We start from the raw sequence: 13,029 nt of genomic DNA on the forward strand, positions 1-13,029 counted from the left end.
TTTGCATATTCATGAAAGAAATATAAATATTTAAAGTTGAAACATTGTAGAATCAAACTCAGTTTTTTCTTTAAAAATTGGAGTTTGGATTCTAACATACAAGTTGAATTCAGGAGACATAATAGTCTAATATAAATGGTACACTAAGTACGTACAGTGCATGAAATTTGGTCGAGAGTTTACAAAAAAGGAAAAATCTGAGCTGGTACAGTTGCAATTTAACCGACGAGGACGTCGGTTGGAAACCGCCACCCCTCCATCGTATCGTCATTCCGCCGCGGCCCGCAGCCGGACACAAGGGAGGCGCGCGCCAGCCGAGACGAGGGAACCGGCCCCGGCCCGGCGTCGTCGTCCCCATCCCCTCGCCATCGCCCGGCAAAATCCAAATCTCCATCACAAATCTCTCTGCGTTTCCCTGCCGTCTCTGCCCGCGGGCCTTTTCCCCGGCCGGCGCGCCGATCGCGGCCGCAGGAAGCGTCGTCCGGCGAAGAAGCGTGAGGGGTGCCTAGCCTAGGAGGTAATGCCCTCCTACCCCGTCTCATACATGGCTGTGCCCAATCTCGAGTGCCTTTGATTCATCCGGTGGTGATATTGGTCAAGGCATGCATTTATCGGCAAACCAAAATGGAGCATGTTCTGGGGGCGCCGCTTCATAGATCCTCGAACGATGTCATTGAAAATCTCTTCGGATCACATTCGTTCCTGTGTATGTTGCACCTAACATGCATTTTCCCAGGACAAAAAAAAACATATTGTCATTAACAAGCTTAACACGTGTTATTGCTATATTGGCTGTATCTAGGTTTTCATTTTCTATCCTGCTGGTTTTTCCGGTATGGAATTCTGGTATGAACTGCAGAAATCTTTCCAAGTTGTCCAGAAGAATTACTCACAAGGATTTGATGTTCGTACTCTTATCATGACCAGCAGATGGCCATCCTACTACTAAGTATATTATTACAGCAGATGACCATGGTTTTATTAACTCTAAGAGACTTCTTTTTTGTTCCCATTGCTTCTTTTCTATGCAGATATTTAGCCTTGCAGTTAACTACGCTTTGATGAAGCGTGTTCTGGAGTGAGTCTCTCTAGAGACAGACAGATGGGTTCCCTCAACGAAATCGCCGTTGCTGCGGGGATAAACATATCATCAGCATTGGGTTTTCTTCTAGCGTTTGCAATTCTGAGGATACAACCCATTAATGATCGGGTGTACTTTCCAAAATGGTACCTCAAAGGGACAAGGAGCAGCCCGAGGCACATCGGGGCTGGTTTCTCTAAATTCGTGAACGCCGATTTCTCGACGTATCTGCGCTTTCTGAATTGGATGCCCGCAGCACTACAAATGCCGGAGCCAGAGCTAATTGAGCATGCAGGACTAGACGCCGCAGTATATGTCCGCATCTACCTTCTTGGGTCAGCATGATTTTCATGTTTCTCAATTCTCACATCACTGTATTTTTGCTTTCACTTTCATGTCTTGCAAGCTCAAAAAAGATGACCTCGAGCTCTCGACTGCTAGTATAAAACACGACTCTTTCTTGAGATGACAGACAAAGAAATTACATTTACTGACGGCGCATTGCTTTCTTGCTTTACAGTTTAAAAATATTTGTGCCAATTGCTTTGCTGGCATTCATTGTCCTAGTACCTGTTAATTGGAGTAGTGGAACTTTGGAACATGAAAAGGATCTGAATTATGATGAAATCGACAAGCTTTCGATATCAAATCTTGGAAAAGGTTCAAAACGGTATGGTTTTGTTTACTCCGCCTATATGTTGTATTTCTTACAGCACATCCATGGATCATGTTGTTTCTTTGAAGAGCTGTGTGTTTTCTATTACGGAGTGTTCCAAGATCGCAAAAGCTATCGTATTATTTTCAGATATTCTATATCCATAATAAAGTGGCACAAAATAGTTACGCAGTAATGGCTTAATTATAGCTAAACCGAAACCGTTGGTAATTGAACTGGTTTAAGTTGATCAATTACTTACCAAACAGAACCATTTGAAACTTAGCCATGTTCTTACTTCCACATGTAAGGATTACCTGCAAAAAAGGTCCGTTAGTGAAGGTTATTCCAGTTCTTGTCATTTTTTGCAGTCAATCTTTAGGATTCTGTCGTAGTATTTTTTTTAACACCCCCTTATGCAGCTCCCTCTTGTATTTATGTCTCCTTTACATACAATTTTACTGTCAGGGCCTCACTACAGTTTTCCGTTCAAAAAAAGTACAATTTTCTTTGCTTAACCCTCTAGGAAGCCATTTAGTTAGGACTTATGGTGCAACCTACAATAACTTAATTTTGCATTGTACTTAACAAACAGAAAAACCTAGCTGTAGAGTGTTGAAAAATAAAATGTTAAGAGTTGGGAGTAAGCCAGTGCTTTGGAGATAATACTGAACTGTAATGCTTCCAGGAAAAAACCATACGCAGGCTGCATATATTTGGAGCAAAACAAAGACAACTCATGTTTTGTATCTGCAACTGAAACTGAATGACTCCATATAGCTACAAATTTTCTCTTACGCACTTCTTCTTTTTCAATATCTATGTTTTGTACTGTCTACGTCTTCACTTGGCTGACAATAACTGTTGAATGTTTTCATAGGTTTTGGATACATATAGGAATGGCCTATGTGTTTACCTTTTGGACATTTTACGTGTTGTTTCATGAATATAAGGTTATAACAACTATGAGATTGCGCTTTCTTGCTAATCAGAGTCGTCGACCTGATCAATTCACGGTAAGAAATATATTCTTCATACCAATTTAACTAATAGATTAAAAAATCATCAGATTTAAATGTTATTTTTTTATCTTCTTAGACTTGTTGCGTTTAAACTTATTTTAGCAGACTTACTAGTGTTGCGTAAAGTTTCCTACTTTTCACTCCTATCCTGCTCTATTTAGGTACTTGTGAGAAATGTACCACCGGACCCAGATGAAACAGTTAGTGAACATGTTGAGCACTTCTTTGCTGTGAATCATCGAGATCATTACCTCAGTCATCAGGTTTTACTTTTGCCGATCTTATCTCCACTGTGGTATTGTTATGGTGAATACAAAAACATTAACGAGAACCAAGAAAAATAAAACTGAAGCAGATATTTTTATTTTGAAGTGCAAGCTTTTCTATACTCTTCATCTGAAGTAGAAGCATCTGTTTACTCTTCTAGAAAAAGGGATACCATGTCTATACCAAAATTCCAGTTGCTCCTTTTTTATTATCACATTTGGAGTAATTTGGTGAGTGTGTTATCAACAGATTGTATACAATGCAAACGCCCTTGCCGGTTTGGTTGAGAAGAAGAAAGGCTTGAAGAACTGGCTGGTCTACTACGAAAATCAGCATGCTCATAATCCTGCAAAGAAGCCAACTATGAAGGTATGATTTTCTCCTATGCAAAGCATGCACTTGAAGCTTCTTTTCATCTATAACAAAGCTATTTCACTGTGTGATTTATTAATCTGGCAAGTGGTATATGACTAGACTACATCTCTTATAGACAGGACTGTGGGGTCTTTGGGGGCGAAAGGTGGATGCTATAGAATACTACAAGGCAGAAATTGAGGAGCTATGTAAACAGGTACTAGCTTCATTGAAAGGAATGGTCCACAACACTGGGCAATATTGATAGTCCTTAACTTGTGTTCCAGGAAGACGTGGAGAGACAAAAGGTGATGAGTGACCCTAATGCTATTATGCCGGCGGCATTTGTTTCTTTCAAAAGTCAGTGGGGGGCTGCTGTTTGTGCTCAAACACAGCAGACAAGTAATCCGACAGTGTGGCTAACCGAGTGGGCTCCGGAACCTCGTGATGTTTACTGGCCTAATCTCGCAATCCCTTTTGTTGAGCTCTCGGTTAGGAGGCTTATCATTTCCGTTGCGCTGTTCTTCCTCACTTTTTTCTTCATGATACCAATTGCATTTGTCCAATCCTTGGCAAATCTAGATGAGATTGAGCGGCTGCTTCCTTTCTTGAAACCCATAATAGAAAGGTGAGTTTTATTTCTAGTAGTTTATAGTTGAATTTTAAATAAGAGAAAAGAGCATTTACAGCATGTTTTTCACAAGAAGCATCTTCTGAATCCTTCCATCCTACTACTCCAACGATTTAAGGCAATGACTGGCTTGCGACTCGGTTAGTTCAGGTCCTAAGAGCTACATGTACACATTTTGATTTGATAAATTAGCTGGGTTCAATCAAAAAGATGTGCAAAATTCAAACTACCATGACATGTTAGGCTTACAAGAGGGCAACAGGTCCACATGCCAGTGACACAGCGATGGTATACTCCGACTTGGATGATCTTTGCAATGATATGCATCATGGAGCAATTTTGCCAATGGCCAACATTTGCAGTTCATTTGTAGCCGTTCTCAACATCATTTAACAACAGCATCTTAACATCTTATATAGTGTAATGTTGTACTATTTCATAAATATCATTTTCTTGCTAGTTGCTACATTGAACAGATATTATAAAGCTCGTGGAAAACAAGAACCTCAAATAAATGTAAGATTTGAACATGTTATAAAGATACCATTTATTTTGGTAGGGAACAAGGTATATTTTTCCAGTGCTGGAAATCTAGATTGGTAGAAGTTATACTCAATTCTGCTCTCTAGAAACCTAAATACCGATTAATAAAAATGTTGCCCAAATATGTTTCTTTACTGAGCAATAAAGTGCTGAAAGAAATTTTGATAAATTTAGCAAACCTCAAATTACATAAAATGGCTATATTGTACTCCGTCCCATAATATAAGAGCGTTTTTTACACTAGTGTATTGTCAAAAACGATCTTATATTATGGGACGGAGGGAGTATTTGTCTGGAAGATATTGTCTTTCTGGATCTAGTTTCATATTTTCATTATTGATGCACTGTCCTGCAGAAATTCTTTGAAGTCAGTTATACAAGGTTTCTTGCCAGGGATTGCATTAAAAATCTTCCTTATACTTCTCCCGATGTTTCTAATGACCATGAGCAAGATGGAAGGTCATATATCAATCTCTGGATTGGACAGGAGGACCGCATCAACATACTTCATGTTCCTTTTTGTCAATGTATTCTTGGGGAGTGTAATAACTGGAACAGCATTCCAACAGCTCGACACTTTTATCCATCAGCCAGCTAACAAGTAGGCTAGATCTTGAAATTGCTTCTTTTTTTGCATTAATGGTATTTCTATTAAAACAATGGATGGGGCCAATGTTTACTGCCACCTAATTCTTTTGCCATTCGTTCTCCTTTTGTCATGACAAGAATTCCAGAGACTGTTGGAGAATCAATTCCCATGAAAGCAACATTTTTCATTACATATGTAATGGTTGATGGATGGGCCGGTATCGCTGCTGAAGTTCTCAGGTTGAAGCCGTTGGTCATGTTCCACATAAAGAACACTTTCTTGGTCAGAACTGAGCAGGATCGTCAGCAGGCCATGGATCCTGGGAGCTTGGATTTTGGCACCACTGAACCACGAATACAACTCTACTTCCTGCTAGGACTAGTATATGCTGTTGTCACACCAATTCTTCTTCCTTTCATCATCGTGTTCTTCAGCCTTGCCTATCTTGTGTTCAGACACCAGGTACTAATCCCTGTTCATATCATCTTTCTGTTCTTTCACCAGTATGTTTTTATTTCTTTTTGTGAGGTCTTGCACCAGTATGTTTGCTGTCATCACATTCATATCAGCATAAAACACCTATTTATGCTCATAAAGTTATAACTATCCATGCCATTCTTAGTAAACAACTGGATGTTTCATTCAGTAAACTAAAATACCCTGCATGCTAGGCAGCTTTCATACTTCATTTTTTCTACTAGCTTAGGCCACTAATATATTTTCGGCTTCTTTCGCTGCAAGATCATTAATGTCTATAACCAGCAATACGAGAGCGGCGCACTATTCTGGCCAGATGTGCAAACACGACTTATTGCCGCATTAATAGTATCACAAATCCTCCTACTGGGACTACTGAGCACACAGGAAGCAGAGAAGTCTACTGTCGCTCTCCTTCCTCTTCCTGTCCTGACCATATGGTTCCACTATGTTTGCAAGGGTCGGTTTGAACCAGCGTATGTAAAGTTCCCCTTGCAGGTAGGGTTGAAACTTACCCTTCATTAAGATCTTCACCATAGTGTCTCAAATATTGAGCTAGGATGGCCTTGGTGCATACACTTACTGTTTGGTTTTGCAGGAAGCCATGGTGAAGGACACACTGCAACGAGCAAATGACCCGACTATGAGTTTGAGAGAATACCTGAAGGATGCATATGTGCACCCGGTCTTCCAGAAGGATGACATGTATGAGCTTGTTGCCATGGATGAAGAAGAGAAGAATCCCACTGTTGCGACGAAGCGTCAATCGCGCATGAACACACCAGCAGAAAGCAAGTTCAATTCCAGTGTTGGCACTAGTGAAGGAGAATTCAGTCGGATGCATCCTGCTTGAGAAAATGTAAAGTTTCTGGATTTTTTGGTGATCTTGTACACGTTGGAGCAAAAAGGAAATGCAGGAAGTAGCAGAATGTACAATATACATGATCAACAGTCGCATCACTGCATTAGCATGTGCTGCTGCGCAAGATTATGATTTGAGCCCCAGAGCACTTAAAAAACTCAAAACACTGTCATTAGTTGAATCGAGTCCTTCCATCAGTTGAATTTATTAATATTACGATACTAGCGCATGCGATGATGTCTTACAAATGCAAGCTACAGGAGTCTTGAAAGTTTGGATATGTCAAAACAAATTTCCTACCAAACGAACTTGGGCAAATGGGTGCATCAATTCAGAACTTCTACTGATACTTTCAAGCCTTAAACTTACGAAAAAAAAGTAAATTAGAGGCTCTGCTCATAAAGAAAATAAGCAACATAAACAACAACTGGAAAAAGGATGACACTAAAATTATAAAAGGTTATCTTATAGAGATCTTGGAAAGTACAATATAGCAACAGAACTGGAATTTCTTCCGTGTTAATTGTTGGAGAAAAATCATCTCAAGCTGAGCATTCTTTCCAATATATGACATACTTTGTACATTTCTGTGCCTTGACAGTATCCTTTCTTACAAAAAGCAATGATCACTACTCGGTACAAGTACACATCTATTGCAAAGCCTTGTCCAAGAATCCACCCAATTAAAGTATGCAACTCGCCAAACTTACCACCAACAATGAGACCTCGTACAATACTTGTAACTACAGACGGAGAGAAACCATCCTCTAGTGATCGGTAGAAACAGCTAAGAGCAGCCAAGAATTTATCCTCTCTACATAGACAATCAATCACAAGAATGTAGGTGGTTTCATTGGGGGCAATGCCCTCTTCAATCATGTCATGAAGCAAGAGGTAGACCTCGTTAGATTTCCCCAACAAACTGAGATGACGGATCAATGTATTGTATGTGATAACACTGGCAACAAACCCTTCACTCCCCATCAAGCAAAGTGCATTGTGAAGCTTCCCAAGTTTACAGAGGCTGTGGACTACGATGTTGAAAGTCCAGCTATTTGGAGCTATGCCCTTCTTCGACATGTCAGTGAACAGCTTGACAACAGCCAACCATTTCCGCTCATCACAAAGCCTCCTCATCACGGTGTTATAGTTGACAACACTGGCATCCCATCCAATGTCTGCACTGCACTCCAAAAGCCATTTCGCAGCCCACGCACTTGAGGTGCGACAAACGCCATCAAGAAGGATATTCAGAGTAACCTCATTAGGATGCAGCCCCTTGGATAGCATCCTATCGACCAATGCAAAGCTCTTATCTAACCTACCAGATCTGCATAGCCCGTCCATGTAAGTGCTGTATGTGATTGTATCCGGCGTCCACCCTTTTGAGCTGCTCTCCTCAAGAAGCACCTCTACTTCCTCAAAAGCTCCGACCTTGCAAAGAGCTTTAATCAAGACATTGTAAGTAGCCGTGCTTGGAGCACATCCGGCAGCAATCATTGAGTCCAACAGCTTCTTGGCCTCATGAATCATCCCAGAAGTGCAGTACGCGTGCATGATAGGTGTATATGTGTGCGCATTCGGGCGGCACCCTTCCTCCAGCATCAAGTCCAGCACGCCCAGAGCTTCGGCAACCCGCCCGGCACTGCACAGCCCACATATCAGAGTCGAGTATGTGACAACATCTGGGGGCACACCATTCTCCGTCATCCACCCCATGACCTCGTAGGCGGCGTCGAACCGCCGCAGGTGGCAGGCGTACACCCCGACCAGGACCGTGCATGCCACGGTGTCGGGCCTGACACCGTCCACGGCCATCGCTTCTAGCACGGCGAGGGCGGCGTCCGGGCGGGAGGCAGCTGAGAGCGCTGCAGCAACTGTGGTGAAGCAGGCGGCGTCTGGGCGGCGCTGGAGGACGCTGCGCATTTCGTCGAGCAGGTGGAGGGCGCGGTCGGCGCCGGCGCCGGCCCCGCCGACAGCATCCAACGCGGCATGCGCGGACATGAGGCGGTTGTAGTCGTAGGGGTGCGGGGACTGCGGCCGGGACGGGAGAGGCAAGGGCGCGGGCTGGTCGGAGAGCTCCTTGGCGAGGGCAGCGAAGCGCAGGAGGAAGCGGTGGTCTCGGAGGTGAGCGGAGGAGAGGGAGCGAATGAGGCGGAGGCGGGGAATGTGACGAGTGAGGTAGGGCATAAAGTGGTGGGAATGGCGGCGGCGGCGGCGGCGACATCTGAGAGCCTGAGAGAGGCGGCGGCGGGTTGCAGACTCGCAGCCCAGAGCGGAGCGCGCGCCGTTCCTTGTGCAACGGGCGCGTGGGAAGTGTAACGTGAGACAGAAGAACGGATTCGGGGTGAGCAATGGGCCGAAACTTCTTTTCAGAAATGATAGGCCTCATTGACTCTTATATGAAATTTTACTTCTTGTAATTTTGTTTTCGAACCTCGAGCTTCAAATACTGAAGCTCATAGGTTAGCTAGGTCAGGTACTTCTCTACCTTACCGACACCATATTTGGTTGGGCACGTCGAGTGACCCAATCGCTTTTCCTGTAAACATTGGTATGGATCAATAAAGACCTAGTTTTCTTGCTAAAAAAGACTCTTATATGAATCAAAAAAAGGAAGAACATACTTCCCTCGGGTTTTTAATCCCGCATATAAGATTTGCCTAAAATCAAACTTCGTAAATTTTATTAAATTTATATTAAATGATATTAACATTTACAAATAAAAATATATGATTTGAAAATTAATTTCATGATGCATCTAATGGTATTAATTTATGTTGTGGAGATTGGTTTTTTTATTTTGTAATCTTAGTCAAATTTTACTATGTTTGACTTAAGACGGAACTTATATATGCAAAGTAAAAAAGAAATGAGGGGGTACATTTACAATATCATGACCACTCGATTCTTGCAAAATGTTTGTCCATTCATCATCGATATACTCCTCCCGTCCCAAAATAAGTGCCTTATAACCTTACTATAATTTTGTATTAAAATTAGTACAAAGTTGAGACACTTATTTTAGGACGGAGGGAGTAGTAATGTGTGCAACACTGTGATTAGCCTTTTGTGGTTGTAGTCAATTTGGGGTGAAATGTTGGTTTCAAGCTTGTATTTTTTATCCCAAATTCCGTGTGGCATGTGCTCTAAAAGCTGACATGTTTCTCTCTGACTTCATGTTGTAACTGTAGACATTTGCTTCTAAACGGAGCTTAATCATGAAGGATTTTTGGCTGGTGATGGCATATTTCAGTTGTTCCATTATTGTGACATGGAAACATGTCCCTTTTCTATAGATTGGAGATGTGGGGGAGGACTTAGGGTATGAGATGAATGAAGAGTGAAGGTTTATTGTTCTTGCATGAGGAGCAAGTTAATGAGGATGGCATGAAGTTGATTAGCAAATACCAACAAACTCTGGACATGATATAGAAGGCAAAGGCATGTCATATGTTTTTTCTAATTTATCTGGATCATGTGCACCTAACTTTTGGCTTTGCTTGAGATGGTGCCATTCCTTATACACCTGTCGTGTCTTCCCTGATCAGCACAAAAAGCAACCTAAAGTGCAATCAAGTGATGATCGAGCTCTCATCATATCATTGACCTTGATAGCTCAAGTTTATTCACGTCCGAGCAACTACTAGAACTCTAGCTTTAGCTAATAAGTACAAGGAAGATGGCAACGACATTGAAACTTCAAATTCACAGTGTGATATGGGGGATTGAAGATTCATATTCTGACTAAGAAGATGGTGATGATGACTTGTATGAGCATAAAGTTGATGCCCTGAATGATCCAGAAGGAAGGGGAAATCAGTTTGAGGAGAGTAAATTGCTAAGAACCCCCACATATATGGCTATGGTAATAGGTAACCACCACTTTCGACAAAAATCACAAAATAAAACACCACTTTGGAGGGCAGTGAGTAACAAAAATCATGGATTCAAATATTAGTGTGTCATAATAGCGAACTTGACTGGTTGAACCCACCCACAGAGCTTACGTGGCAAGTCAAAGTGCCAACGAGCATCTTTTGACCATAACCATCTTTGACCTTCTTTATCTGATCTCTCTCTCTCTCTCTCTCTCTCTCTCTCTCTCTCTCTCTCACACACACACACACACACACACACACACACACCTTACCTAGAATCTTGCGGTGACTCTGAGGTTGCTGCATCGTGTCACTAGTGCAGAGAAAAATGCTAGTGACGACGTGCCTTAGTGGCATGTCAACCCCATGCCACTGATATGGCACCACTGGTGGCGAGGTGGACACCACGTCTCCCGTAATTTTTCACAGTTGTGGCATGGCTTATGTTCCACATGCCACTAATAGAGTTTCTAGGCAACAAAAAAAAGTCGACGTTTCCCTCCGTCAGCGATAGAGAATGACAATTAACATAGCAACATTACTCAACTTAGCATAGCAACATTACTCAACTTAGCATAGCAATTTAACAAGCTACATAGGTAATCAACTTAGCATAACAGATTAAACAAGTTAGATAGGTAATCAACTTAGTGAGGGAGTCCTGGATTAAGGGGTCCTCGGGCATCCGGACTATGTAACATGGGCCGAACTAATGGGCTATGAAGATATAAGACATAAGACTTCCTCCCGTGTCCGGATGGGACTCTCCTTTGCGTGGATGGCAAGCTTGGCGTTCGGATATGTAGATTCCTTCCTTTGTAAACCGACTCTGTACAAACCCTAGGCCCCTCCGATGTCTATATAAACCGGATGTCAGGACCCCGATTCCAAGTCACATCGATCTAGCCGGTAACACCTCATATCACTTTGCGGCCTCACACACGGTATTCCCACGGGTGTCGCCTTACCATGGCCCGGGACCGTTTGCGCCTTTTGGCTCACGTATATGATAGTGTCGCTAGCATCCATATGACAGAGAACCCGGGCCGACATGGCTAATCGTGAACCCAAAGCGGCACTAACCTATGGGGACAGGCATACATGAATCAACTTCGAGCATGTTGGTCAGCAGCGTGTGAATCCGGGCTGTAGCACTGGGCTAACAGGACTCCGGTAACCCGGGCTGTAGCAGGCTAGGCAGGACTTCGGATGTCACCACGTGACATTTCCCCGAAGGGACAGACACAGGAACGAAGTGAAACACATGCCGGGCAGTCAAGTGTCCTGAGCAGTAGTGCTGGGCTAGCAGGACTCCGGTGAACCGGGCTATAGCGGACTACTATGGCTCAAGGAAGCACTAGACTATATTTCCCCATAAGAGAGGCTGCCAAGGATAAACAACTAGATTTGTCGGATCCCACACATACCAAGCATTTCAATCATACAGACAATATGCTCGATACGTGTAAATACAACATGGCATCACAACATAACTCTATGACTCAAAGTACTTATTCATTAGGCTCCGAGGAGCGAGATATTACAAGCATGAGTCTCATGACCCAACATTCAGAGCATACAAGTCAAAACACATGCGAAAGCTTAACATGTCTGAGTACATACATCTACAAATGGAAAAGGCTGAGAAGCCTGACTATCTACCAGATCCTACCGAGGGCACAAGATCGTAGCTGAAGTATCAAGCTAAACGTTGAATTCCACACGAAAATACTAGCGAGACTGACGTCTCTCTGCAAAACATAAAATAGGCAAACGTGAGTACAAATGTACCCAGCAAGACTTACATGAGAACTATCTACATATGCATCGGTATCAATAAAGGGGGTGGTGGAGTTTAACTGCAGCAAGCCACCTTTGACTTAGTGGCTAACCTGAACTACGACTGCAAGCAACTCTTTTGAGGTGGCGCACATGAGTCCACATATTCACCAATCAATACACTACTATGGATCCGCTCTCGTCTACCTACGAGAACGCCATCCATAGCACTCACGCTTATCTTGTGCATTTTAGAGTATCCACTTTCACTTGTCTATGAACTGTTATAGGCAACCCAGAAGTCCATTACCGCGGACACGGCTATTCGAATAGATGATGTTAACCCTGCAGGGGTGTACTTCTTCACACACGCTCTCACCACTTACCACCGTTTACACGACATGTACTCGGCAACCTTCAAGCGGAATCCCAACAAGGGTGTCGGCCACGGCCTACCTAAACACTCAAGTCTCTAGTCTAGGTTTATCGCCTATCCAGGTTCCATCCGCAGGGAGTCCGGCCGAGGTTTCCACATACGGCCCTGAACGATGTGTACAGGGTTCCGAGACACCAAACGAGCGCCCGGCATGCCCGGCCACAGTGTATCTACCACATCATAGCCCACCCCTAGGGTCAGCGCTACGCACGGCCGCCAACACATATCCTATAAACACCAGGAACTAGTTGCAACTCCTGGACAGAGAACAAGGGTGATTAAGAAGCCGAGAGGGTCCATTGATTTCGGGCCCAATGCGTGGTAGTAACTGTTTCATGGATCACAAACACAGAACTTGGTTCCTAAGAACGGTTTCAATGAGACAACCCACCATGTACTCCTACATGGCCTCTCACCGCTACCTTTACCAAATCGTGTTCACACACTTAGCT

General features: G+C 43.1%; 1 protein-coding gene across 2 annotated transcripts; it reads left to right on the forward strand.

The window, feature by feature from the left end:
- Positions 1 to 453: 453 nt before the first annotated feature.
- Positions 454 to 6,629, forward strand: LOC119278221 (CSC1-like protein At4g02900). 2 transcript variants are annotated; one of them, XM_037559591.1, is made up of 12 exons: positions 454 to 517; positions 1,032 to 1,416; positions 1,602 to 1,751; positions 2,617 to 2,752; positions 2,920 to 3,021; positions 3,275 to 3,394; positions 3,516 to 3,596; positions 3,667 to 4,007; positions 4,909 to 5,154; positions 5,280 to 5,604; positions 5,884 to 6,117; positions 6,218 to 6,629. In XM_037559591.1, exons 2-12 carry the CDS (start codon positions 1,103 to 1,105, stop codon positions 6,470 to 6,472), a joined length of 2,304 nt encoding a protein of 767 aa, XP_037415488.1. In that variant the 5' UTR covers positions 454 to 517; positions 1,032 to 1,102; the 3' UTR covers positions 6,473 to 6,629. The 2 variants fall into 2 exon arrangements, with proteins under 2 accessions (XP_037415488.1, XP_037415480.1); XM_037559583.1 differs by having other exon boundaries at positions 462 to 1,416.
- Positions 6,630 to 13,029: the final 6,400 nt, after the last annotated feature.

This window comes from Triticum dicoccoides, chromosome 1A (genome assembly GCF_002162155.2).
Source record: "Triticum dicoccoides isolate Atlit2015 ecotype Zavitan chromosome 1A, WEW_v2.0, whole genome shotgun sequence".
In the NCBI taxonomy this organism is placed as follows: Eukaryota; Viridiplantae; Streptophyta; class Magnoliopsida; order Poales; family Poaceae; genus Triticum; species Triticum dicoccoides.

Coding starts and splice junctions, on each gene's coding strand:
- LOC119278221 (XM_037559591.1), top strand. CDS start 1,103: ATGGGTTCCCTCAACGAAATCGCCGTTGCTGCGGGGATAAACATATCA. Junction 1,752..2,616: donor CTTGGAAAAGGTTCAAAACG/GTATGGTTTTGT, acceptor ATGTTTTCATAG/GTTTTGGATACATATAGGAA. Junction 3,597..3,666: donor TTGAGGAGCTATGTAAACAG/GTACTAGCTTCA, acceptor CTTGTGTTCCAG/GAAGACGTGGAGAGACAAAA.